The 26,545-nt window shown below is 40.4% G+C and overlaps 1 protein-coding gene across 1 annotated transcript; it reads right to left on the bottom strand.

Moving 5' to 3' along the window:
• Window positions 1-2,203: 2,203 nt before the first annotated feature.
• RHEB (Ras homolog enriched in brain) lies at window positions 2,204-24,807 on the bottom strand (the record flags this gene model as incomplete). The annotated part of the gene is made up of 7 exons (XM_010083720.1): window positions 2,204-2,707; window positions 8,571-8,652; window positions 9,171-9,218; window positions 9,319-9,375; window positions 13,574-13,656; window positions 16,765-16,832; window positions 24,736-24,807. Coding segments are annotated over 7 exons (503 nt in total), but the record flags the coding sequence as incomplete, so codon positions are not given.
• Between the last annotated feature and the right edge of the window lie 1,738 nt (window positions 24,808-26,545).

Here is a 26,545-nt window from a genome sequence, read left to right as displayed (position 1 = left end):
AGTTAAATGCTGCTCATTTCCTCAACAGGAAAAGGATCTTTGCACTTCCACCTTTGCCAATGACCATCCCTTAAGAATAAGGCTGGGCCCCATTAAGTGCACATCAAATTTTTTCTAGCCTGGGCCAGAAAACGTATTTCCTTCACAACTTACCTTTTAATCCGTGCATCATGTATCACAATCCTCCAGAAGCCTCCGAAGGATCAGGGCAGCTGCCAGACAAGGCTGTACAAATTCATCAATTCCAGGCAAGCAGCACTTTGCTAGATACCGATTTCTTGCTTCTGTACATAACACAGGGCTTCCAAGATTGCCCTGTACCCCATTTTAGGGCTCTCACGGTGAAAAACCAAACCCATACCAGCTCTTAAAGTCAGTATAAGGAAGCACGAGGCTGCCCCAGCCTCCGTTAAAACTCCAAAGCCCCAACCCGAGAAGCCATCTGAAAGCCTCCGTTAAAACTCCAAAGCCCCAACCCCAGAAGCCAGCTGAAGTCTCTGCACAGCAAAGGAGTAGTAGTTCACTGATCACACTACACTTGACTACCCATCTCATTAAAATCTGCAGGACTACTGCACATGCCTGGTCTTTAGATCTTATTAGCAGGGAAAAGCTTGGACAAGTGGAATGATTTACATTTCCTATTGGCTGAGCCAGCAATAGGAGAAAGGAAACAACATATGTTGATGAATTCAATTCTTCAGCTATTACAGAAAATGCAAGAGCGGTACATGTTTCTCAGTGCTGAGTACATGAAGTACTTGGAAGTTCCTACAGCAAATCACCCAGAGAACCTGCACTGGCCTTTCAAGCGCTCCTGGAAAGCCTCAGCCCTGGAAGGCAGGGCCTCGATTACCCCAGGACTATCAGGTTGCACGTTTCCCCATCCATCCCCTTTAAAGCCTTAGCAGCTGGTGCACCCCGAGCACCAACGCAGCAGCAGCTATGTCAGGCTTTAGACTGGTCGCCAGTACACGCGCAGCTACTATTTTACAAAAAAAATTGAGTAAATGTGGTCCTTAAGGTTTCTGTTATTCCATCACTTCTACCTCTTGATGCCGACCACATGACATTGTGTCCATGATGAAATAGACGGACTCTGGTCATGCAACAAGTCACCCATTGCCTCATTAGGCAATGAAGGATGCTACCACACAGACGCACACTGTTCCGCTCCTCCACAGCACCATTTTCTGAACCCTCAGCAACTTCACTATAAGCCAAACTACCCTCTTTCCAGTGTTGCATGCTGAATTTCTGTCTTTTATGACAGACCGAAATGCAAAAGCTAATTCTGGTTGCAAAAACACTGCAAGCTTCCCTTCCATTTTACTCCTGTCGGCAACTAAGTTTTCAAATGGACGCGAGAATGCAGGAGAAACACTTCAGTGAATTCACTGCTCCCCAAACCAGCCTAATTTTTCCTGCTGTTTTGGGTTTTGTTCTGAAACAAAAAGTAGGTCAACTGAACATTTTTAAAAAATACATAGCTGAAGTAGTTTGTTTACAGACTTAAGAGAGTACAGCTTGTTAAGCCCCCAGTCCAAAAGCCAAACAAAAACCTGCAGCTGGTTAGGGGAAGCTGCCCAGAGCTGTGCTGCGACCCCAACATTATGAACAGCCAGGTGCCAGGAGACTACTCGCGTCTACCAGGGCTATCCAGATGCAAGAGTGCAGAAATGCATGATAAAAAACCTGCATCAGTTTGTTCAGGATGTGCAACTCATTTTAAATGACAGTTTTCTTAGCAAGTCTACGCTTGTGACCTAGATAAATCCACTCCATCCTGCAAGCGTTCCTAGTTACAAGTCCACGTGAGCAGTCTGTAGCGCAGGTGTAAGCTGGCCCCTCTCTTGGGAGAGCTCTGCATATCCTTTACTCCACAACTCTTAACAGTGACAGAGGAAAAAACACCAGTGCAGGTTGTCTGACAGAAAACCCAAGCCTTCCCTTCCAAAGCAAAGGTGTCGCTTCTGCCTCTTCCCATGAGCCGGCACAAGGCACAGCTAACTACTCAGCCAGCCTCGCGTTTTACTAGCAAAAATGGTTCAGATCGCTCACAATCAACTTCCCAAGCAACAGCCAAACAATCCACTGGCTCCAAGGGCCTCACGCCTCCTCATAAGGTCAGCAGCTGAACATTTTTCACAAAAAACACATTGATATGCAGCAATCAACAAAAGAGTATAAACAGAACATTTAAGGTTTGCAGCTATTTTATTTACAAGTATACATTTAACACAAAGAAACACTGATATCCAAGCCTAGTTAATAGTAGTGTAACAATATGCATCATTTTGATGATTATTCTAACCAACAAACTACACTGAAAAATTAATGCCAGTAAAATTCTTGGTCATAATATTAAGAAATACAATATATAAATTGAAAATATGATTGCTTAAAATTTGAAAATGGAAGTGAAGCCATTTGCACAGGAGTCAGAGTTTAACATAATCTGAAGGGAAAGGCTCCAAACCAACTGTTTATCTTTCAGGTTAACAGAAGAAAAAAAAAATAAAAAAAAGAAGCATAGTTTATCCTTAAAGATAATGGGCAGTTTTGCTTCTTCAGGTAGAATGTATTCCCAGTGTTTTCAGGTTTTGCAGCGGAATTACATTACTGAGCATGAAGACTTCCCTTGTGAAGCTGCCCCATCGATTTTTTCTGCCTCCAAAATTATCCTCTTAAAAACATCAACGGCAGTCTGCAAAGAGAGAGCACAACATTAGCAGGCAAAGAAAAACTGCCCACTTACTGAAAAAAAAACAATTAAAAACACGTTAGCAGTTTTACTGGCAACACCAGCACATAAACGCACATCCAACGCTTATTCCAGAATCAAAGAGGGAAAATGCAGTAATTTCAGTTCTGAACACAACCTTTTGGAAGAAAAGCGTAAACCCCCACTCCACAGCGCTCCTCAGCTATTTTCTCTACCACTGCTAGGAGGGCAAGTTTAAACTGAGCCATAGTCACAATAGAGCTAATAACCATAATTCGGCTTTATTTAAATAGTAAGCTTGCACTGACTGACAGCACTGAAGATTTTGATGCCGTGCTTCTCCAGAGAATAAACCAATTCATTTCCTCTAAGTAATCTTTAAGATTCCAAGTAATTACAGAAGGCAGGAGATTTTACAACTCTAAACACTGACTTTACACAGCCCAGTATAAGGGTTACCTTAATACTGTATATTTAGTCATTTTATCTATAGGTAAGACCAGTATTAAGGTATGATGCAAGAACACGAGGGAAAAACATGAGCCAAACCAGCACTGTCTAATATTAAGTAATATCCTTTGACAAAGTCCTTTCAAGAGAAGGGGGTTATACAGCCTCCATTAAAATATGCAGAAACTACAACATGCAGCATTTGAGATTGCCTAGAATTAATTTAAGAATTTAAAAAAAAAAATCTCCAGGACAATTCCAAAGTGTTCTTCCTCTCTACAGTATTTTCAAGCTGAAGATTCACCAATATGATCAGCACTTTGGCATGTGAATCTTCAACTTGGAAATGGTCTCCTGATCATCTCTGACATGCCATTTGAAGTTTATCTAACCTCTAGCCATCCATGTCATGAATTCCAAGCATACGCTCCTTAAGAGGTAAATATATTCATTATATAAAAGCAGTCACATTATGAAAAAGGATAAAAAAGCAGTTTTGTTGGTTTTAATCAGCAGGCTGAAGAGCACCCTGTGATTTACGACTATGTGTTCTGACCTGACAGATGTTTTTCCACCTCCTTAAGGTATAATTCTTAATTGGATCACTTCCAAATTAATCCCACTGACTGAAGCAGTCCCCCAACAATCTTAACAAGATTAGACTGAATTTTAAAGTTTTCCATATTTGTACTGCTTGTGTGCAGTACCATCTCTGGAACTATTTAAAATACTCCAGCTGGAAACAAGAGTATTCCTCTGTATAAGGAAGTTTCCCTGCAATCCCAACAGAATCTGACCGAAGTGGCTCATTAGTCCAGTAATGATACAACACATTTCCTGGGCAAACTGGACTCCAGGAGAGCCATGGTGAAGACTGCAGTTGCAAACAAACCAGTTCCACTAATGAAGAGTTTCCCTTAGTCAAAACTTGGCGATATACTGATTTACAAATACACTGCACCAACATCTCCTTACTTAAGAGTTGAAGTTTTCAATGGTTTCACATTAATACACAAGCTCTTTACACCCCTGCTTCAAAAGCACCCATTAAAAATCCTCCACAACTTATTCTGACAACCAAGAAGCTCTACATGCTCTGTCAAAGCCATGCTGTATGAAACACTAAGTGTAGGAGTTCACAGGGCTTGTTAATTCATTTCACAGAAAATGTGTGTTCACTGAAAAGGTTTAGTCACTGTCCTGCAGTTAACACTTAGGAATTTGTAAATCAGCCCAAATACGCTGAAGAATTTTAGAATGAGCTTTTAAACAACACAGGAAGCTGTGTTTGGTGACAAGGAACAAGCAACGCAGCCAGATTTATATGCATCTGTCTCCATATGGCCCAGTTACAGAATGTGGGTCACACCTAGCCTACAGAAAGCCATCTGGCTTTCCTCTACCTTTCTCCCCCGAGGAAACAAAATAGAAGCCAGCCTGCACAACACGTGCTGCTTAGCACCGTGGAAGAGACACCAGAGGACCAACTGCTTCTGCAGATGTGTCCCTTGGTGTGAGCAGAACAGATAGTTCCGCACCCCCCAGTCCAAGCACGCTCTCCCAGGTCAACAGGCCAGACCCCTCGAGAGGGGCGAAGATCCCAAACCACTCCGAAGCATTTACTGAGCACTGCATCTTCTGAGCTTGAAGATGAAGCTGCTCTTGAAAATGAAGCAATGCCCAAGTGCTTGGGAGAGACAGCTCTGTTTCGGTAAGCAGATTTTTTGCTACTTCATGCCCTCTCTAGAACAAGTTTATCTAAGGAATTTTGCATAACTGCATGAATGCAATTTGGCTGCTCATTACTCCTAATTTTTTTCAGTAAAAGTTGACTCCCAACTTCAACAGGGTTTAAAACCAAGTTGGATTCTGGTTGCATTTCAAACCGTTACCACTTTATTGTACTGGGATTAAGATGAAGTACTATACGATGGCTTAGGTGAAACAAAGTAGGGAATTCCACAAGAAAGTCTCAAAGCTCCTGAAGTTTGCCAAAGCAGTTCAACATATCTGGTAATAATTAAGCAGCCTGGGAAGATATGCCACTAAGAGCCCAGCAGTACTCTAAAAGACATCTTTTCCATTAAGTCTCAGAATTGCCATCTCGAAGCCCAGGGATTTCCCTAGATGACCGATATGCTGGTGATTCGCAGGCTCCTCTGCAAATCCTAGCAGGTCATCCGAGTCTGAAGGAGCTGATACACAGCCTCAAATATATCTGACCTTGGAACCTCTTTGCCAGCTGCTACCATTTACCCTCACTGCAGCTCTGAGTGCCTCTCTCACCTTCCACCTATTCAAAGTCATGCCATTTCCTAAATGTGGTAACTTTTGATAACTCCTGGCAGAATAGGTCTAATTTGCTGCAGTTAATTGATAGAACTATTTTAGTTGCCCAATGTAGGGGGATATGCTCCTAGGACTCCCATAGATGCTCCAAACAGGAATTTTTTTTGGCCAAAGGAGGAAGGGATTAGAGTCAACGTTCTCCCACCTCCTTTTAGGGGGAAAGGAGCCTTTGTGATCAGAGCCTGTAACAGAGAATATGTTCTCTAGTTTCAGCAGTTCATTGCAAACAGATCTGTTATAAACGATAGACCATGTCAGCCCAATTCAAATTAGCTAATCCCCGTACCAAGAAGACCTACTCCTCTTCACTGCTGTGAAGAAACCCTGTACCTAATCTGTATAAGACCAGCAGGCTAGAAATTGTCATACTTTTGCTCCACGTCCACCAAATACAGATGGCTAGGTTTCAGAAAGGATTAACAGGGTTTCCCCCAGCAGGAACTCTCTGCTCAAGTTCTTAAGCTCTAAATTCCCAATCCTGTCCAGCTCATCCCTTTAAGCATCAAATTAGCTTTCTGTAAAGAATCTGTAGCAGTTTTGGATGGAGTTTAGACTTAATCTTGACAGACAAGTTACATTTGCTGTACCAAGCCAGTACAGGTGATGATCTGGATGAACTTCCAAGAAAAGAGTGTCATCAGACTTTTTTCCAGTAATGTTGACTTACATGAGGTGAATATTCAGAACCAGGAGAACGACAACAAGCCTTGTTACCAAGTTCAAAATAAACCATTTTCCTCCCCCAACCAGTGACAGTTTCAGAGTAACAGAAGACACCCTGTCTTGATAGAGGTCTATGTATCAGCTGTTTTGATCTCACCATCAAATTAGAATGTGGGGGAAATAACCACGAGTTCAGAAGTGCTCCAGGTCTAACTCTTAGGGGACACCACCCCATCTTGCTATATACCTGATGTCTCCTATTACCCCTAGAGCCTCACAGATCTGGACTCCACACTTTGCTCTCAAAGCTCAATATTCACCTCTTCAGAGGTGAGCATTCCTCCACAACCATTTGTGCAAAGACTAAGGCAGCTGCCCCTGTTTTGGGCTTCTCCACACTTCGGTACATCCCAAGGTTCCAAAGGAAGCACACCAGAGAGCCTGAAAGATGGTCACACGCTGTGGGCACCCATCTCAGAAATGACATATGATCTCCCAAACTTCTGAAGCCAGAGAAATGTACCAAGTGTACCATGTAAGAGGCATGAAGGAGGAATTGTGTTCAAGCACCTGTTTCTAATAACCTGCACCTGACTCCAGAGGGACAGAATTTACAGTAACCTGCGATTGCTATCCTGAAGGATCCTACAAAGTTTGCTACATAAATTTCAGCTGGCAGCATAACTTAATACAGACAGTATGAGACCAAGGAACAGACACAAATACATGGCAGTCAATAGGACTTTGTTAGCACGCCAAATTAATATGCAAGACACGCCAAGCATCATATAAAGCTTGCAGCTTCCTCGCATAGATACACCCAACTTTTTTTTCTTGAACCAAGAACAATACAAACTTCAGAAAAGCTATCAATAAGATATTCGCTAGATATGAATTGCTACACTGTTACACGTTGTGAACATACGCCAAAAGAAAAACACTACAGCCAATAGTTTTACCTAATCTAGAAGTATTAAGTAATTTAAAACAATGGAGGAAAAAAAAAAAAATCAGATGCTTTTAACTGGTTTATTCTTTACACTGTCTTTTGTTTCCTTGGCTACACATTTGACACTCTCCAGCACTCCAGAGAACATCCTGAGAAATTTAATGCTTTCGTCATATCCAATTTTGACAAGGTTAATGCAAGTCTTAGCCAGAAACAGAAGTACTGATAAACCAACTCCAAGTATCCCACGCTTGGAGAAAAAAAAAAATCCAAGTTTTTCTCCCAAGGAAAATCCAGCTTTACTCAAGTAACTCGTAGAATGGTTAACAATAGACAATGGACAAAAGCTATTTGTTTTGCTTTTGGGGATGGGGAAGAAGGAAAGAAGACACTTCTTAAACAGGTCCTGTCCTAGCCATAGGATTGCCCTTTTGATCGTGCTGACATTATCAAGGAGAGCAAGGATGTGATATGCTAAGTTAAATATGAGACAATGAACGTTTCTTCTGGATAAGGACTCATTTGTTTAAAACTAGCCTGACAATGTCCTTTTGACCTTATCATATGCCTGTATGTTCAAAAACCAAAAGGTTTGATGGTGCTGAAAAAAAAAATTAAAAAAGCTGGGGGGAAGAGGAAAAAAAAAAAAAAGACAGCTCCTCCTGCAATCAGGAGCAGTTGTCCATTACTTCAAGCCCAAACTAGAAGGCTCTTGTAGCTTAAATACGTAAGGTGTACAATCAATGACAAAGTATTATTAACAGCCACAGCAACAAATTCAAATACCAGAATGTATTCAGGAGGCATTTTAAAGAAAGTTAGTTAGAGCAACCCAGAATAAGATATTATTTACCATGTAATTAAACACTTTCTTTCTGTGATAGGAAACCAAAAAATGTAGATGTGTGCAGATTATATTGGGTCAGATTCTGCAACTTCACTATGGCAGTATCACAGGAGCACCTGACAGCCTCTGCTGTATTCTAACACTTTCCTGTTGAGCTCCCTCCTCCCCTTACATGATTGTTCCCCACCTTAGAGAGACCAAGACTTGCCTAGCACCTCAAAATGCAAGGTTCGTCCTCTTACACCAACTCACTCCTCTATAACCACAATGACCTCCTATTTAAGGTAACTGCAGCAGATCACAAACCCTGTTCCACCCACCACGTGGATCTGAGTTTTAGTTCATCACTAACTGTTCTGCTATGTTCAGTGAAGCTGAACTTTCACCTCTTCACTTCCTCCTTCCATTTACAGTTGCATGGAAAAACATATGCAGAAACCTGAATGCAGACAGCCGTTTTTGTTTCCAACCATCTACACAAAATATCTGTAGAGTACATGCAAATACTTTAGCTTCATTTGTTAAGTGAAACTACGAGTCATTCCATTACATTGCTATTCAAATAAAGTGAATCTTAAATCTGTTACCTGATTTTCTTTAGCAGAAGATTCCAAGAAAGCTGCATTCCAGGATTCTGCTAAAGCTTTCCCTTCTTCATAGCTGATCACCCTGACCAAAGAAAAAAAAATTATGTTTCCTTATAAGTTACAAAAGAATTGGAATTTGATACTTCAAGAAAGTCCTCAGAGTACTGAAGCACATAAATGCATATAATAGGAATGTTTTCTGAAGTCTGATCCAGAGCATTTGCTCTTGTCTGCTGTCAAATACACTACTGGGCCAGGTAAAACACCTACGTGACCCTGAAGAGCAGTTGTCCCAAAGCACTGCTTTGTTTTAATAATCTGTCATATCATCTGGTATTTTACAGTTGTAAAAAATACGTTTCTGTTACTTGTTGTGAAAAAACCACAAAGTGTTAAATGACATTCCTTGGAACCTTATAGCAAAAGTCAACACTACAACCAAAGTTCATGGCTCCTAGTTCACATTCTGGACACAATTCCTTTGCCAGTACCTTATTTTAACCTTCAATCTGATTTTCGTTACAGAAAGCCAAGAACAAAACCAGTGCATTGCAGCCATTTTTTTTGTCTTGCATTTCACACATACTGGAGTTCACATACCGTTCCATATGCAGGTCTTTTTTATTTCCAACCAGCATAATGGGTATTCTGTGAAAGAAAGTTCAGAACTTCAGAACAGTTATAGTATACTGAACAAAGTACTAGTAACATGCCTGCAATGAAATGAGATGAAAGTGTCACTACTTACTGGACTTTTCCCACCATATCCAATAACTTGCCATGGATAACTTTTATCACTTCAAAACTGCAAAATAAAGGGATGAAGTCACACATGCACTCCAATGTTTATCCTTAATACCCAATACACAAGCAATTAAATGCACATGTAGGTTGCTGTGTTTAAAACTTTATGTATAGTGGAAGAACTACAAAGATGCCCAAAGTCTTACCGATTCATGTACAACAGACAAAATGGTCCCAGAAGCAGCTAAGACTAGCCTACGGCTACTGTTTTAGCCCCCCCAGTTATGGTATTTGCAAAAATAAATAACATTACCCAGGACTGATGCATCTAACAAAGAGTCACTAATAAAAGCCCCTCCCACCTCTCATCTGGTTTGTATCTGTAGTAAGAAATTTAAGTGCTAGAGTCCAACAATCCTGGATGAGCATGTCAAATTAAAGCAGTTTCAAATAAAAAGTATTTAGTTAAGGACACTCCATCTTGAAATAATACATTTTTTTTTTTAACAACACTTAGTTCATATATAATTCTTCAGTTTTATTTATGTAAAAGCCAAAAAACGCCTAAATTCTAGTTTCCTATGAAAAGTGAATAAACTGACCTGCAAGATGGTGTTGGAATAACCACTATTTCAGTACTTGTCTGTTCACCTACCATGTACATGAAGGTTGGATGATGGGAGATAAGAATCAGTACTGTGAAACACCAAGAAGCCAAAACCTCCCTAACAAAATCCACTGTATTTGACATTTCGTACTTTTGAGAACAAGCTATAAATGGGGCTGAAGAGCAGATGTTGTGCTCCTCTAACTACACTATGGAAAAAACGCTGGTACATAAAGTGCACAATTTGTCAGTTTTTTTTAAAGAGAAAGGCACAGGGTCACAGATGAGATGCACAACTAGAGAACACAAAGTAACAGTAACTTTTCCAACTTCCAAGGTCATTAGCTACAGCAGTGGCTTGACTTGCACTGCACTTCAATTAGAATTGAAACTTTAAAATGGAGCAGCACTCAAACACATTTTCAACTCGGAGCTCTCAAAGAACTGGTGCCTAAAACCACTATCCAAGCCATTTGAATCATTAACCCTTCTCACTTCCGGAACAATAAACACGACCATATTTAAGAAGGATTTTCTGTCAAGTAGGTCAATCTGTCTGACTGCGGCAATGATTTTTGAGACAGTAGAGCACCATACTTCTCTGTGTTCAGCTAATAATTTTACTATATTCTATCACAACAACGAGTCCTGTACAAAAAAAAGGCACGACTTAGTCTGGCACAACTTACTATTAGTAACTCAAGTACGATACTACAGATTACATAAAAACGTGGAATCAATGAAAGGACTTAGGGTTATAAGAGGTTATGCTGAAAAGGTATTGGTGAAATTATAGTCTTGAAAACTTGTCTTGGACTTTCATATAGTTTCAAAAATAAGAGTGAAATGGAGTTTGGTTGTGACAAAGTTGAGAGGCCCTGCTACACATAGAACTAGGTGACCCTGCAAACCGAAAGAGGAATAAAAACACTACCAAAAAAATCTCCTACAGACCGCAAAACTATTTCTCAGTCTGAAGCAACAGGAAAGATTTAGCGTACTAGCCACAGGATAACCAAATCACTAACGCGGAATGATGACTGTTTCCTTTCCACTGTTAGCTGTGCTGTTTCCAGCACAGCCACAGAAACACCACGCCACAGCACAGCACCCTGGCAAGAGCTCAGCCGAGGTTCCAGTGCATGATGCTGCAAAGTGCTCTCGTTCAACTTGGGCTCTTCATTTCCCAATTCTGTGTACCTATCTGCTTGCCTAGAGAGTTCATGAGCTCCATTTTTAGTAAAAATACTAAACCAAAGAACTGATACTTGTTAACAGATCAAGGTGGAAACCAAAAGAAAAGTGTTACTTAAACCAAATACAATTCTGACACAGAAACAAGTTGTTAAGAACTGCCAGCAAAGAAATTGTCTTGACCAGATCAATTTACTGTTCTAGAAAGCTCTTCAAATTAACAAGGCTAGAAGGAGCAGGGGCACACATTAAGACAGATATTGACCAATCCAAAAAGAGCATCATCACATCAAGTCATGAAACAGAGAGATTGGAGACCCTAAGAGGTCCTTTCCAGTTCCGTCAAGCAAATAGCGTTACAACAAACAGCTCAATGAGTGAAATACAACAAAAAATAATTACTGTCTGTCAGATAAACATGTTACACAAAATAATGGAACCTAGCAAGGTACAAAATTGGAATTTAATTAAGCTGAACTAGAGCAAAAGCCTTCCAGTAACCTTGCTGCTGAGAGCCTGGGAATACAAAAAATGTAGGGCATTAGCTTTTACTCAAGTCCCATTTAAGCCTCCCACTGGAGGTTAGCAGGGAAGACTATAATTTTAAAAGGGCATTTCTATTAAGTTTGCTGTCAAAGCTCTCACCCCTGCTCAGATCAATATACACACTTTGACAGAAGTCAAGACAGGTGGCGACCGTAATGTGATTGCCTGGGCAAGTCATCTAAGCTACCAGAGTATTGTAGATGACTGTCTTGACGCAGAACATATGGAATTGAACAAGACAAAATTGAATTAATACTTGGAAATTTAAAGGAAGAAACAAAAAAACTTGGAATAGATTGATCAAGACTAAAATACTGATGAAAAGAGGATCTACCTGCAGCATTAACATATCTCATTCTGGCAGTATTCTCACCGTAACTTGGTTTCTGTTTTAAATGATTGTATGCTACCACAGAAAACAGATTTTCATTTCTTCATCTGTGCTGCCAAGCTCAAGACATCATGAGGCAACAACTGGAGCAGCTGAAAAAGAACATGGCCTTTAGCTGCCAAGGACAGAACAGCAGCCTCCAAGCAGCCCATGTTGATTCTAGTTAAAGACATTTTTGTCCTCACAGTACCACCTATCACTGAGCATTTTTCTACTCACCTGAGGAGTGAAGGAGTGTCTACTTAAGGATGAAAACACTAACTCCTATTTAATACAAGTTACTCAGCACCCACACTGAACCTCTGATCTTTAACAACAAAAGAAGTTAGGTAGGTTAGTATCTCTAGACGCACGTGAAAGCCTGGCATCTGTTGCATTTCCTCCAGACCACTACTTCAGAACTAAAAATGTAAACCAGGAACGAAGGACTGAAAATCTGTTTAACATTAAAGACCTTGCAAGCAACTGAAGTTTGTAACCAGACCTTATCCTTTCTTTGAGAAGTACAGAAGAGGCAACAAGCAAGTTGTCTGACTTGTATTTTATGATGGTCTACTAAAGAGCATGAAATAACCAGTTTTGTCTGATTCAGAGGAGAAGACACTTCAGCACTCAAAAAGCTGATCAGCTTCCTTGCAAGCAGAAGGCAAGCATCAACTTCTCTTCTACTTGATGGGAGCGAGAGGTCTAAGGTCTCAATCATTTTGCTCAAACAAAAATTCAAGAAAATTATTTTGGCTGTCTTAACAAAGATGCTGTACAATATTAGAAAATTAAAAACTATTCAAGAATGACCAGTATTTAAACAAAGCAAGATGACCAGAGGAAGGGACAAAATAACAGAAGATGACAAAGCCTTATGAAGGCTGAGAGGCATCTTTCAAGTAAATGACTCGAGCTACAACGGACTCTGTCCTCACGTCAGAATGGACAGCTAACAGCAAGGATAAAATAGATATTCTGGGAAATTTTTCAAATAAGGTTACTTGCTGCAGCACGTCAAGAGTGAGTTTACAGGCCAAAAGCAATATATTGCTATTTATATGAAAATTTCTGATGGTTAACCAGAACAATCCAAGACGAGAAGTCAAGGAAATCTCAATACTGTAGTGAGCTATAAGGCTGAGGGATGGATCTAGCAACTAATTGGGTTCTTCACATAAATATAACTTTTACACCATAAATGTGCCCTTTAGGTTCATATTTAATTCTGGTTTTGTATCTGATGCTAGACCAATGGCCTCTACTTATTCCTGAAATCATTCTATATACTTTTACTTACACTTTAAAACAATGTAGTTCTGCACTGTCTCATTTCTTACATGGTACCTTGCACATTAGTCTGCAAAGTGCCTGTGACATTTGGATGTGAGGGGAAGTTTTTATTTCCATTTTACTTCTAAGGGATAGAGAGATTAAATGAATTAACCACATGCAAAGAAAATATAGCAGAGACAGGAGATGAACCCTGAATATATCCAGTTAATATCTGAAGCAGAAGAACACAACAGATTTTATTACCTTTTTATTGACGTGACTGAATAAACAAGAATGTAGCCATTGATGTCTATGGAGTACGTCTGAGGAAATATGGAGTATTCATCCTGCAAAAGGAATATTGCATTTAAAATTACTTACAGTTCAGAACTTGATGCTAGCAGATCACCAGCAGATAAACTGGCCTATTTGAAAGACAGGAGGTACAGGGCCATTTTTATAGAACTTTCAGAATTAAGTTTTTTCATCATAATGCCAGATGTGGAATCTTTACCAAATTAAGAGAAAGCTGAGTCAGTCTGTATACTCTAAAATTCAATTTATAGCTTTTTTGGCTTATTCCCTCTAAGGCTATGGATCAGCTAAAGCTATCCCCAATCCTCTTACCTTGCTTAATTATCAGTTTATAATAGTACTAAACATCCACTCTGCCCTACCACTAATTAGCAATTACATCTCTTATCTTGCTAGTGATACATTTCAAATTCCTAATTTCAACAGCTGACAACAGGATCTAGCAGCTCACAATTTCCAGTGGCACTGATTGGATCTAAAGTACTCAAGGGTTCTGTTAGAAAGCGAATAACAGTGGCTCACCAACTAACTAACGCTGATCAACTGCACATGCAAGATATGTAGTTATTAGTTGCTTTACAACAATTAGAATTTTACATCAAGCAAGTGTTTAATTAAAGAAAAGCAAAAAACAAACAACAATTCAGAAACTTAATCACTGAATTTATTACCCTGTAGAAAAGGAACTGACCAAGGAGGTAAATGAAAAACACCGATATACTGCAGGAAATGCAAAACAAATACTATGAATCCCATGTTAAAAATGTAAATTGTTCTAACAGATGTTCCCAGGAAACATTTCCATTTTGACAAGAGCCATACTACTTAATGTTCTCAAATTTTTAAACCTATGCTTCTTAAGATGTTAATTTTAGCTTAAGATCACATAACCTCTCTGTATATTGTCAGGACTGAACAGATGGAGCAGTGCAATCACGCAGTTTAAACCTAGACAGCCAAAAGGAATCAAACTGAACTGGCAAATGAGGAAAAACCCGTTATAAATCAACTGCACAGATTCAGCCAAAAATGTCTGAAAGAATAACACTTGACAAAAGATGTCCTTATTTGCCTTTATTGCTACACACTGAGGGCAGCCCTCCCCCATCTTCACTGAAATGCCAAACTTCCACTTCAGCTGGCCGTGTAATCCCAAAGTCAATACAGAAGGGATCTGAGCTTGTCTGCGTGTAAAACAGGTGAAAGTGCAACTCTGCAGTCTCTTGACTTTACCCGTAATTTCTCAGGATTGCCTCGGCTGGAATTCACCGTTAGGTAAGATTTCCGTTTGTGTTCCTCTTCTGTCACCCTGTACCAAGACTCCCGTTTAACCGACTACACAACTCTGAATAACCATGAAGGATAAAGAGGCACGAGACAGAAGAGGAGCACCAAGAAAAATAAGTGACGTAGCCTCAACTGTTTCTAATTCATTACTTCATTTTTATCTTGTTAGGGGAAGGAAAAAAAGCTGCTATGCTTCCTGGAACCTGTGGGTCCAATTAAGAACTTTGCCAAGTGATAAAAGAACATAGCTATAACTTGTCAAGTCATAGCCAAGTTTTCAACTATATAACAAATCTACAATATAATCCTTGCCATCCTGTATATACAGGAGGGGTCTCTGTGGATTATTAAGCAAGACAGACTTGAAAAAGAAATTTTTTCAAGCCACACCCTCCATAACCCAACTTTCTCTCTCTCCCCTAACCCTGTGAGCCAGAACTAAAAGTTCAAGTCATTCACAGGAAGAATCAAATCTGAAAATAACCACAGGCTGGGAAATAGGTTATTTTGGTTTTACAATACCGTACAACGTTAAATTAACCCTGAAAATAAACGTCTGCAATAGAGGCAAAGTTATACTGCCTTCCGAGAAGGCCATTTCTTCCTCAAAGAGAAACTTTTATTATCATGCTACAATTTGAGATGCATGGCAAGCATACTTATATTGCCACACGGTGAAACCTATGGAACTTGCTGTGCTGCTCACACTTCACAGCCTGCCTGTCTCAACCCTGCTGTCCTCTGTAGAATATTCCCCATCAAACAATCTTGCCCCAACACGTGTGGCCAGTATTGTGTTTTTACTCACTTCAGACACCCCGATAGATTCTAAGTGGATATAGTGTCGCCGATTAACACCACAAACTGATGCCATATAAATACAGCATTAAGTCACGTAGCTCCCTGCAAAGAAAGCAATCAAACACACCTAGAAGGTTACAACCCTTCTGAATAGTCTCTCAGCTATGAGCAAGTGTCCTGCAGCTTTAAAGTCTGAAGTACTGGCAGAATATTTTACAACATTAAGGTTGTTTAACACTACTCATAGCTTGGGAACACCTAAAGGCATAATATCAGAACTCAGGAAGGTAAGAACAGGTACGCAATAAAAAGCTTAGGATAAATATACAGGGGTTTAACAGTCCCTGTTCTGTTTTTTTTCCTAATGCAGAGTCTTTCAAAAGACACACGGAATGTGCAGTGGAAGGTCAGCCAAGCAGCACTATATAATGAACACCTGTACTTCATGAAGCTACTGACCATACCACAGGACATGTGTTCACTGCCTCCTCCTGCATTCCTCGTTGTTACATGAAGGCCCAAAATTACTCATGAATCATCACTTAAAAATATACACAAACTGCAGTAATTTACTGGTAGCCTGTTAAGTACTACCTTATACATTTCTGCCTACTCCCCATGACTATTTCATAGATACAAGTCACAGTGGCATAGATGGAGCATGCACACAAGAAAAAGTCATGTAAAACTTCTCCATGGCTTACTGAAGTGACATTTTCCATCTAAAGCAAGACTGCCAGCTTAGTCCATACATAGCAAGCAAGCTACTTTTGAACTTCTGTTAGATCAGAGTTAAAGCAGTTCCTTCTGCACTTTCTTAGGCATATGTTCAATAGACAGGAGGAAAAAAAATACCAAAACAAAAACCAAAACAAACCCTTTAAATAAACACTACAGAAACATGGTTCTTTGGTGACTAACCAACAAGGCACAGACATTTAAATTAACCTTCATGTTTGAATGCATGGTTGCTACCAACTTAGCTCTAGAGCAGCATGAATACCTGTTGTCTTAACTCTGAAGGAAGATTCAAAGAAAGAAAGGTAACTTACTTGGCCAGCAGTATCAACCAGCTGAAGATGATATTCTTGGCCATTTACTGTGATCAGTTTTGTAAAAGCTAGAACAAATAAGAAATACATAAACATGTGAGAAATATACACAAGCAAGGAATCGGAAGTCACTCATTGATGCCATGGTCAGACAAAGCACTACAAAAAAGAACTACAGTTACAGCTTTAAAGTAGCAGTCAAAGGCTAGATCAGGCAGCTGTACTCTTAACTAGTATAGTGCAGATAATGAAACTCAAATTTACTTTAAAGCTTCAAATTTCAGAAGATTCTCCTATCAGATTCAGCAGTTTCTTCTTTACTTACTTAAAAGGAAAGAGCAAAAAGGGGTTTTAAATGCATTTCTAAGAGATTTCCAGGCAGCTATAATTTGTGGTAACACAAGACACTTAAATACAATTAGCATCAAAGCTAACTTTGAACTTCTTATCGAATATTTTGCTCAGTTTCCAAGCAGTTTAGAAAATCAATTTCTTGAATGTAAATATCATAAGGCAATGATCTGGATTAAAAAAAAAATTAGTTGGGGGCTAAACTATGCACTGCCTAACTTACGAATATACAAAACATACATAATGAGAATTTATCTAGAAGCTCACCATGTTGCTACCACCCTATCTAGTCCTCAGATCAGAAAGTACATTCAGTCCCTGAAAGCAGTGAGAGTTGTTTCTCTTCCCCAGATTCATGAAATGCCAATGTGCTGTGAGCAGAGGAATCTTACTCAGTGTTTGTATTATGCAACTGCAAAAAGCAAACAGTGTCACAGCTCTTGTAGGAATGATGTACTACTGAGCACTGCGTGTACCAACCAGAGCACACAAATCTGGCTTCAGAGCTTCCCTTTGGCCTCAGTGTTCCACCCAAGGCACAATTACTGGGCAATATTGATAATATTGAGTAAAGTCTGTGTTGTCCTCTGGTTGAGGTGGTTTTCCTCAACACTAGCAGTCGTAAGCAGCTTTGTATTTCATGGCTGTGATGAGCAGTAAAGTAACTAACACCCCAGTGACCTGTTCATCATGCCCTAAATTGGGCAACAGTTTCCCAAATCTGCAAAGCTGAATGTTCTTGATCCTGCTGCGCAGTCTCCTGCCTACGCCTTCTGGGTTTTGTACAGGGTCTCCTAGAAGCTGAAGTTCGCCAACCCTCCTCCTTCCTGCCAATGCTTGCCGCCCTGTCAACTCTCCACAATGTGAGTATTCTCAAGTAAGTGGGCTGAAATATCCGAAACTGGAGGTTTCAGCCCATCTAGTAAATCAAAGCACCCTTTTCAAAAAAAGGAGCAATTCAAAGTGCAAAGTCAAACTAACACAGTGTGTCTAAACAAACTGTGTGAAGTGTACCTACAGTCACCATTACAACACTCACCAGTGCCATGTGAAATGGAGCCTCAAAGAGGGAGCTCCTACCTTATCCTATCCCCTAAGAAAGCCGCTTTAGCACACATGCTTGCATCTGAGCTGCCCTCAAGTCACTGTCTGGATGCTGTTATCATTGCTGCACAAGGTTTTAGGGTTATGAAGCAAGAACCCACAAGAGCTTTTTGCCCTGGATGAATACTGCAGTGGGGACAGAAGCAACCATTTGTTTGAACAGATGTTAACACACAGCATTGCTGTATACAGCATCACTGCTTCAAGACAGAGAGAAAACAGACTCATCTGGAGAGGTGCTGCATTAACAGGTGTATTAAAAGTAACAGTCTCTAGTCTCTTGACACTTCACATACACATCAAAGCACTCTGCAATCGAAGTAGCTTCAAGAGCCTCATGAAGTTAATATTTAAAAAGAAACAGATGGCAGCTTTCTCAGACTATTCTAGAAGCCTAGAATAGACCCAGCAAAGTTATCATCAGCATCGGTACTGGAAGCAGAGTGTGACAGAGCCAGGGGAAGGGAAACAGTGGAGGAGTCACCACAGACGGGGTGAGCAGAACGGTTAGTTCAGCGCAGAGGCTTATAGCACTAGGAACAGCCCACTCCATGAACACAAATCTGCTCTGATGCAGTCATAATTAATGGCTCCCATCTCACTGCTGAAGCTTTTTAAAAAAAATATTCCTGGTAGGAATTCCATCTTGAGAAAAACCTGGAGCTGTATTAAATTATGATCCACAAGTCCCCTTGGTCATAGAATCACAGAATGGTTTGGGTTGGAAGGGACCTTAAAGTTCCAACCCTCTGCCATGGGCAGGGACACCTCCCACTAGCCCAGGTTGCTCAAAGCCTCATCCAGCCTGCCCTTGAACACCTCCAGGGATGGGGCATCCACAGCTTCTCTGGGCAGCCTGTTCCAGTGTCTCACCACCCACACAGTGAAAAATTTCTTCCTCATATCTAATCTAAACCTGCCCTCTTTCAGCTCACAACCATTATCCCTCATCCTATTACTCCACCCCTAAGAGCCTCCCATTCTCTCCTGTAGCCCCCTTTCAGCACTGAAAGGCTGCTATAAGGTCTCCCCAGAGCCTTCCTTTCTCCAGGCTGAACAACCCCAATTCTTTCAGCCTGTCCTCGTACTGGAGGTGCTCCAGCCCTCTGATCATCTTCGTGGCCTCCTCTGGACTGGCTTAACAGGTCCACGTCCTTCCTGTGCTGAGGACTCCAGACCTGCAGCACTGCAGGTGGGGTCTCACGAGAGCAGAGGGGGAGAATCACCTCCCTCAACCTGCTGGTCACACTTCTTTTGATGCAGCCCAGGACACGGTTGGCTTTCTGGGCTGCAAGCACACACTGCCGGCTCATGTTGAGCTTCTCATCAACCAACACCCCCAGATCCTTCTCCTCAGAGCTGCTCTCAATTCATTCTCCTCCCAGCCTGTATCTGTCATTGGGATTGCCCCAACCCATGTGCAGGACCTGGCACTTGGCCTTGCTGACCTTCGTGAGGTTGGCATGGGCCCACCTCTCCAGCCTGTCCAGATCCCTCCGGATGGCATCGCTTCCCTCCAGGGTGTCGACTGCACCACACAGCTTAGCGTTGTCAGCAAACTTGCTGAGGGTGCACTCCATCCCACCATCCATGTCTCTGACAAAGATGTTAAATAACACCAGTTGATCCAGAGGAAGTCTTCACTTCCAATTCCATCACCTACCATCCTGAGACACATTGCTTTCTGCTGTCCTGTGCAAACAACCGATAACACAATCACGGCTCAGTATGGCTCTTCCTGGTATGCCAAGGACAGATTTCAGCAGACCTGAGCAATCTCTGCAGTCCTGGTCATAATGTTAGCATCTGCAAAACGCTGCTCATCAGCTGAAGCATGGGTAAAACCTGTTTTAGCTCCACAAAGCACACAGATCTCAGAACAGGACATGCTTACAGCTTGCAACACACAACTCAAGTGTAGCTATACGAAGGAAGCTGTAAACCCTACCTTAACCTACAGTTGTTCCTAGTTCTGATGCCCTGCTGAAACTGCAGCACAGCACCAAACAGATCTACGTATGCAGCTAAGGCTGCAGCAGTCAACAGCTGCGCTGCAAAGAGCTAAAGCCATTTTACTGTCAGAGAAAGTCCTGGTAAAATTACATGCAGAGCACAGCCCTGAATGCTGCTAGAGTTCAGCAGAAGTGTAACTTACGCAGCAACTCCATCAGCTGCTGATAATCGTTACCTTAAGATCAAGGATATTTCAATTAGACTAACATGAATGAAATTATTTGCATATGCAACCGAAATGACAGCTGCTGTGAAAACAACCCATTATGGTAAGGCATATGAATGCAAACTGTTAGATCAATTACGCCACTGAGTAAAGGTACGAGAGTAGTGTAACATCATTCCCACAGAGCTGCTGGCTGGTAGCTAAATACAACCACCTCGTTCAGGGTTCCCTCATTACTACCTTCTGCAGCCCTTTCTACTTGTCTTCATTCCAAAGTCAATGCCTATCACTAATCTGCAGGACACCTTTTCCAACACTGAGGTGTGTAATGTAACACAGCTATTTTTAATTTTCCTCAGAAGCCTCATTTCCACCCCTTGAGAAGGCTGCTCATCAGCAACTCCTGGGAAGACACATACTTCACCCTCCCAGTGCAGGTGCCATGACATGCAGGTAGCTAAATACAACCACCTCGTTCAGGGTTCCCTCATTACTACCTTCTGCAGCCCTTTCTACTTGTCTTCATTCCAAAGTCAATGCCTATCACTAATCTGCAGGACACCTTTTCCAACACTGAGGTGTGTAATGTAACACAGCTATTTACTTCACCCTCCCAGTGCAGGTGCCGTGACATGCATGGAAGAAGTTTAGCCTTGAAAACGCTTCTAGCAGACCCATCTAAACCCATAGGTATCTCTTCCACAACTACTAGGGTGCCTCCAGCCCCGCTCCCCCCCCTCCTTTCTAATATGCTTCTACTCACAAATCTACTTAAAAACATGGGACGGAGGTAGGAAGCCCTTGGGGGAGACTGTTCCTTCCCTCAGGGAGCTACTGAGCCTGTTTAGGGGAGAAAGGAAGACCACGGAGGTGCAGCACAGTGCTAGAAGGCTCTCTGAAACTGCAGGGAAAAGCAGAAAGCTGCCAGGCAGGCCTCACAGGAGCTGGAGAAAACATTTTTAAGACTCATGCAGGCAACTCAGCTTTCCTGCAACACAAAAATCACTGAATTAATCATAACCAAAGACATCCCTGCAAAGATGGGTGGGAGGAGTTATGTACACATCTTCATTATCTATTCCTTCTGACCTATTTGAGTTCCAAATTAAGATTCTAGTTTTTATTCCAGTTTAGAGTTTTAAATTGTTCTTGTCTTAGCTCATCTGAGCTAATCTGCCTTCAGGGCCCCATCAGCATCCACACAAACTCCCTGAATACGCTCCTGCTCTGCAAAGATCTTTCTTTTTCCAACACTCCTGCAAGTAATCATTCTGCTAGTTTCTCAACCTGGCTGTCTCAAGAACAGCCACCCATCATGGTGTCCCTCCTCTTGGCACATTCAGAAAGAGAAATTCTATTTTGCTAAGCTATTAATTGTCACCTCTGCTAATGCCACAAAACACTACAAGTTACTCTTCCTGACACACAAGTTTAGTAAAAGCAACTGAATTCAACACGCTCATTAACTTAAATAAACTAACTTTTGTGGTTCCAACGCAATATAAGCAAAGGAAATACAGCAGTGAAGTAGTGTTGCCTTGTACAAACACTAAGTGAAATCTGATGCAGCTTATTCTCCCTTTACCACTTCCAAAGAAGGCAGAGATTTTTACACTGAAAAATGAAACTACTAGAACATAAGGTCTTATTCCTACTGTTCAAGGCTTAGATGCTATGGAACTTGTTCCTTTAAGAGCTTAACTATAGCTTGCCTTCTATACAATTTAGACTCCATTTTTTTTGTGCAAGTTTTATTATTTGAAGACAAAAATCATCAAGATTAAGCTACTAGCAGTACTGCAGCTTTCCACCCTTTCATCAGCACTGCCAGAATACTGTAATAAACGGTTAGTAACAATTTTCTGGAGACAAAACAGAAATCACATAGGTCAGACTATTCTTTAGCCTGTATTTTTTAATTTCCAAGTTTTGTGACACTACAGTAGACCCAATCACTAGATTAAACTGAAAACGTTTTATACCCTGCTATAAAGCATTGGAAAAATGCAAAATTCGAAGACACTGCCCCTACTCTAAGAATCTGGACTTCTCAAACCCTTTAGTCAGCACTGTCAAACAGATTTGAAATTACAAGCTAGGAAAACAATGAAAGAGTTCACTACATACTTTGCATCTTATGACCCTGCACAGAAGAAGAAACACACAGCTGCAAGTGTCAAAAGACTGGATTGATCTAAGATTTATATTCAGGAAAAAGCTTTTTTAAAAAAAGATTAGGAACTTAAGTCAAAAGAATTATTTTATACTAGTCCAAACAAAACGAGTTTCGCATGTCTTTCTCAAAAAAAAGATACCGTCTATATATTTTACTTTTTAGTGGTAAATTTGAAAGTGTTCTCTCTTCTGTTCTTCACAGAGCATTCTCAAAACTCTCTATCAGGCCTTACTGGGCTTAAGGATGGGACAGATTTCCTACTCATGCCTCAAGGCATATCTTTTACGTTTTCAATCCCTACCTCCCAGCAACACGTTCTTACGTAAGAAGGGCCCTTCAATTCTCTACCTTTCAGAAAGTAAATTCCTCCAGCCATGCTGCAGATCAGAAGACTTTCACCAAATGAATAATGCTGTTTGTTTTCCAAACAAATAGGAAATGAAGTGAAAAGTTAAGCCTTTTCAAGATGCCCCCACCCAACAAAGTTTTCATGGCCATGACATGCTCCATGTTTCAAGTTCAGATCAAGAAAGCAGTGCAGACTACAAGAGTCACATAAGCACAGAATTCATCCAGAGTGCATTTTCATATAGCTAACAAATGCTACCAGTGCAAGATACACAACTACAGAGTTACTAACAACAGTTACAGACAATTAGCTTCTGTGGACAACAAGAGCTTGTAAAGGATGAAACAAGCCAACACTGCACCACGGTGTCAAAATCCTAAAACAAGATACAGGCTCAATATTTTGGAGAGACTTTGACCCCCACATCTCTCAAGCTTTATTCATTCCCATATACCTGCATAAAACTAAAAGATTACTTTAAATATTTTGCATTTATATAGCACAGACAGTGAAAAATAACCTGTCCCAACTGATACTAAGATTTAAAATAGCAGCTTTAATTCAAAACAAACCTGATTTATAATTCCAATAAAGTAAAAAGGGGTGAAGGAAAGTGTTAATATTAATGACATCTGTGTAAGGACTAACAGATCATTCTGGTCAAGGGGCAAATTATCCACCCTGACTCACTACAGCAAATTTAGAGCTTCTCCAAAGAGTAGCATCTGAACTTTAGTTCTACAAAATAAAATAATCCTGAGTAAAATATCCTGATAGCTACTGATTTGTAATTATTACCACATATATCCAAAAGAAACCTTGTTCTGCTGATTACTTCATTCAAACTTCCAGAGTATCACAGAGGCTTAACATCCTACTACACAAGTTCGAGACAGTAAAAATGTGTGCTACCGCTGCATTTCAGAAGTCATTAAAATACAAAAACCCCAGGGTGACAATCAGGAAATCAAAGTTTTATTTGCCACAGGATTAAAGGGAGCCAATACGATCAAGTTACTCAGCCCAGCACCACAGCTGCTCAAGTACTTTATGACCACTGCTAGCTCAAAGAGAAGTGGTGAGATTGTAATGAATACCGGGTAACTCGCCTCTTAAGTGACTTGTTGCTCTTGGCAGCGTTTTTAGTATTAGTATCTTGACTTACCCGCTATGCTAGCTATTCACAAAGGCACTAATATTAAAAAAACGGCTAAGAGAAAAAAAAGGCACTTGAGGAGGCAGCTACCCAGTACTTGCAGCAAGATGACTGTGTACTAGGTTTGTTATCAAGCAGTTGGAAACAAGTAATTTAAAAGACTATCATGTTATCATGGCCACAGCATGCCTGCCTTCTAAGGTAGTAATTTGCTCCTGACTGGTATTGTTGGCTCTGTGTTCATCTGGATATACTGATCAAATGAGACATTTAAGATTTTGTAATACTTGCACCTGGTGGCACATTTTCATACAGGTACGACATACTTAACCTCAAGTGCCTCGACTATATCAGGGGAAGCATATGTCCAACTACATATAATACAGGAAGGAGATGCACTGTAGCTGGATTGACTAGGTTTTCTTTCATTTAGCGTTAAAGGACAACTTATCTGTTTGGAGAAATATGCACACAGTGATTTCCATGCTGCAATACTGTAAGCTCAGTAAATATTGGTTTAAAAGAGTAATAAAACTTAACAGTTAATTAATAAGCTTCAATATGTAAATATCCACATAAGTAATATGTATAACCACAGTGGCTGCTGATACAAGTTAGTTAGGTACACAGGAGCAGCTTGTCAGTTATTTACTTACTATTCTCTATGGTTGGATCATATGAATCAACAAACTGTCCTTCCACAAACTGAATCGTCAGTGAAGATTTTCCTGTAAAACAAGGAAAAGATCATTTGTATTGAAACAAATCTTCAGGCTATTATCGCTTTACGCTTACTAGTAGATACACTAATGTTTTTTTAAGAGCCAATGTGAGCTTTGTATGGTTCATTTAAACATCTATATATGACAACTGACCTATTTCTAAAATAAGGGCTATTCATAGTAACTGGGTCTCCTGAACATACAAAAGAATAGCGCAAGAGCTACTCAGCACGTGTTCTGCTTTTGTTTCAACATAGCATAACTTAAGTGCCTCCTCCAGTTTAAAACAAGTCTAGAAGTAGCAGTGTCGAATCCTCGTAAAACTAAATTTAACAACCTGTTATACTTGGAAGGTTTTTCTTTCGAGAAACAAGGAAAACTAGAAATAATTTTCAGTCATTGCACAGAAAACCAGTAACTTGGACAGAATTAGCCAAATTTGGTGTGACTAGGAGATGGGACATCTTTCCCATGAAAGAAGGATGATCTCAAAGTTCTTGAAATCAATACACTGTCCTCTTCTATTAAACCTCTTAATGCCACACTACAACAGACTGGTGGATGCTGTATTTTAAGCATATTGATTCAGGGGACATCATAGGGTTTTTCCTTTTGAAAGCAATTTAACTACTACTTTCACAGACAACATTCCCAATTTCAGTTATGCTGATCTGATCACACACCCCCCAGTAAAGAGTAATGCAAAATGTTGCACTTAGTTTTCATTTTTTCAGTCTGCTACTAATTAGTCTTGAAAGATTCTACAAGATGGTAAAAGCGAATGGCCCACATGGACCATTAAAAGCACCTTTAAAGCTCTGCAACTCAAGGCTTTTCAAAGCATTACTGAAGTCTCAACACAATTTCCATTACAGCACATTTCCTATATTTGTTAATCTATTAGATCCTATTACATTATGTTTACTGGACAAATGCACTCTTATAAAGATTGCCAAGTGCATCAGCTGCTTTTGGACATGAGCATATTCTTCATGCTCCTCTATACTCTTCTCATGGGCAAGAAGCACAAAGTATGACCTCAAGACAGAATGTAGACTCAAGACCATCCTACTCAGTGGAAGCCTTTCAATGACACCCTAAGAAACCAATGTTGCGGATGAACTAGTTCATAGTAAAACTGTTCTTAAGAATTAGTTACTCTGGATAAAGACTGGCCACTTGCAGTGCTTAGACCATGCTATGTTTATACTTTGCTGCAGAAAAAGTTCATTCCTAAGCACTTCTTTAGGAGATATTAAAAAACAGTTCTCCACTTTCAACCCCTCCATCCTTGCTTCTTCATACAAGGCTCCTTACCTGTTCATATTTGACTATTATTATCAGCACACTTGGCAAGTAATTTTGTTAAAGACAGTCTAAAAAATGGCAGGTCAGAGAAAGAACAAGGATGAAAGTTATTCAAGGGAAGTTCGGCTTAATATTGATAATTACACGTGCAGGCCATTCTTTCATTAACTGCAACACTTCCAGGATTTACTTCTCCACAAGGAAGGAAAAACATGTTACACGAGCATCATAGTTTAGGGATTTTCCAATGGCCATAACCTTCACCATTTCACTGCTCGGTTTATTTTATCCTCACTGCCCAGCTCTGCCATGCTTATCCCTTTGCTGTCTCCTAGCAATCATGACAGCTTATTCAAGATACAATGCTAAAAACTCCAGACAAACCCCAAAAAGACTAACCAGCACACAAGCTTTTAAGAGTTGCTTTTCCTCAAAT

Source organism: Pterocles gutturalis, unplaced genomic scaffold (assembly GCF_000699245.1).
Source record: "Pterocles gutturalis isolate BGI_N339 unplaced genomic scaffold, ASM69924v1 scaffold5565, whole genome shotgun sequence".
Lineage (NCBI taxonomy): Eukaryota > Metazoa > Chordata > Aves > Pterocliformes > Pteroclidae > Pterocles > Pterocles gutturalis.
The sequence above is the reverse complement of the archived record's forward strand: the minus strand, read 5'-3'. Positions and strand labels throughout refer to the sequence as shown.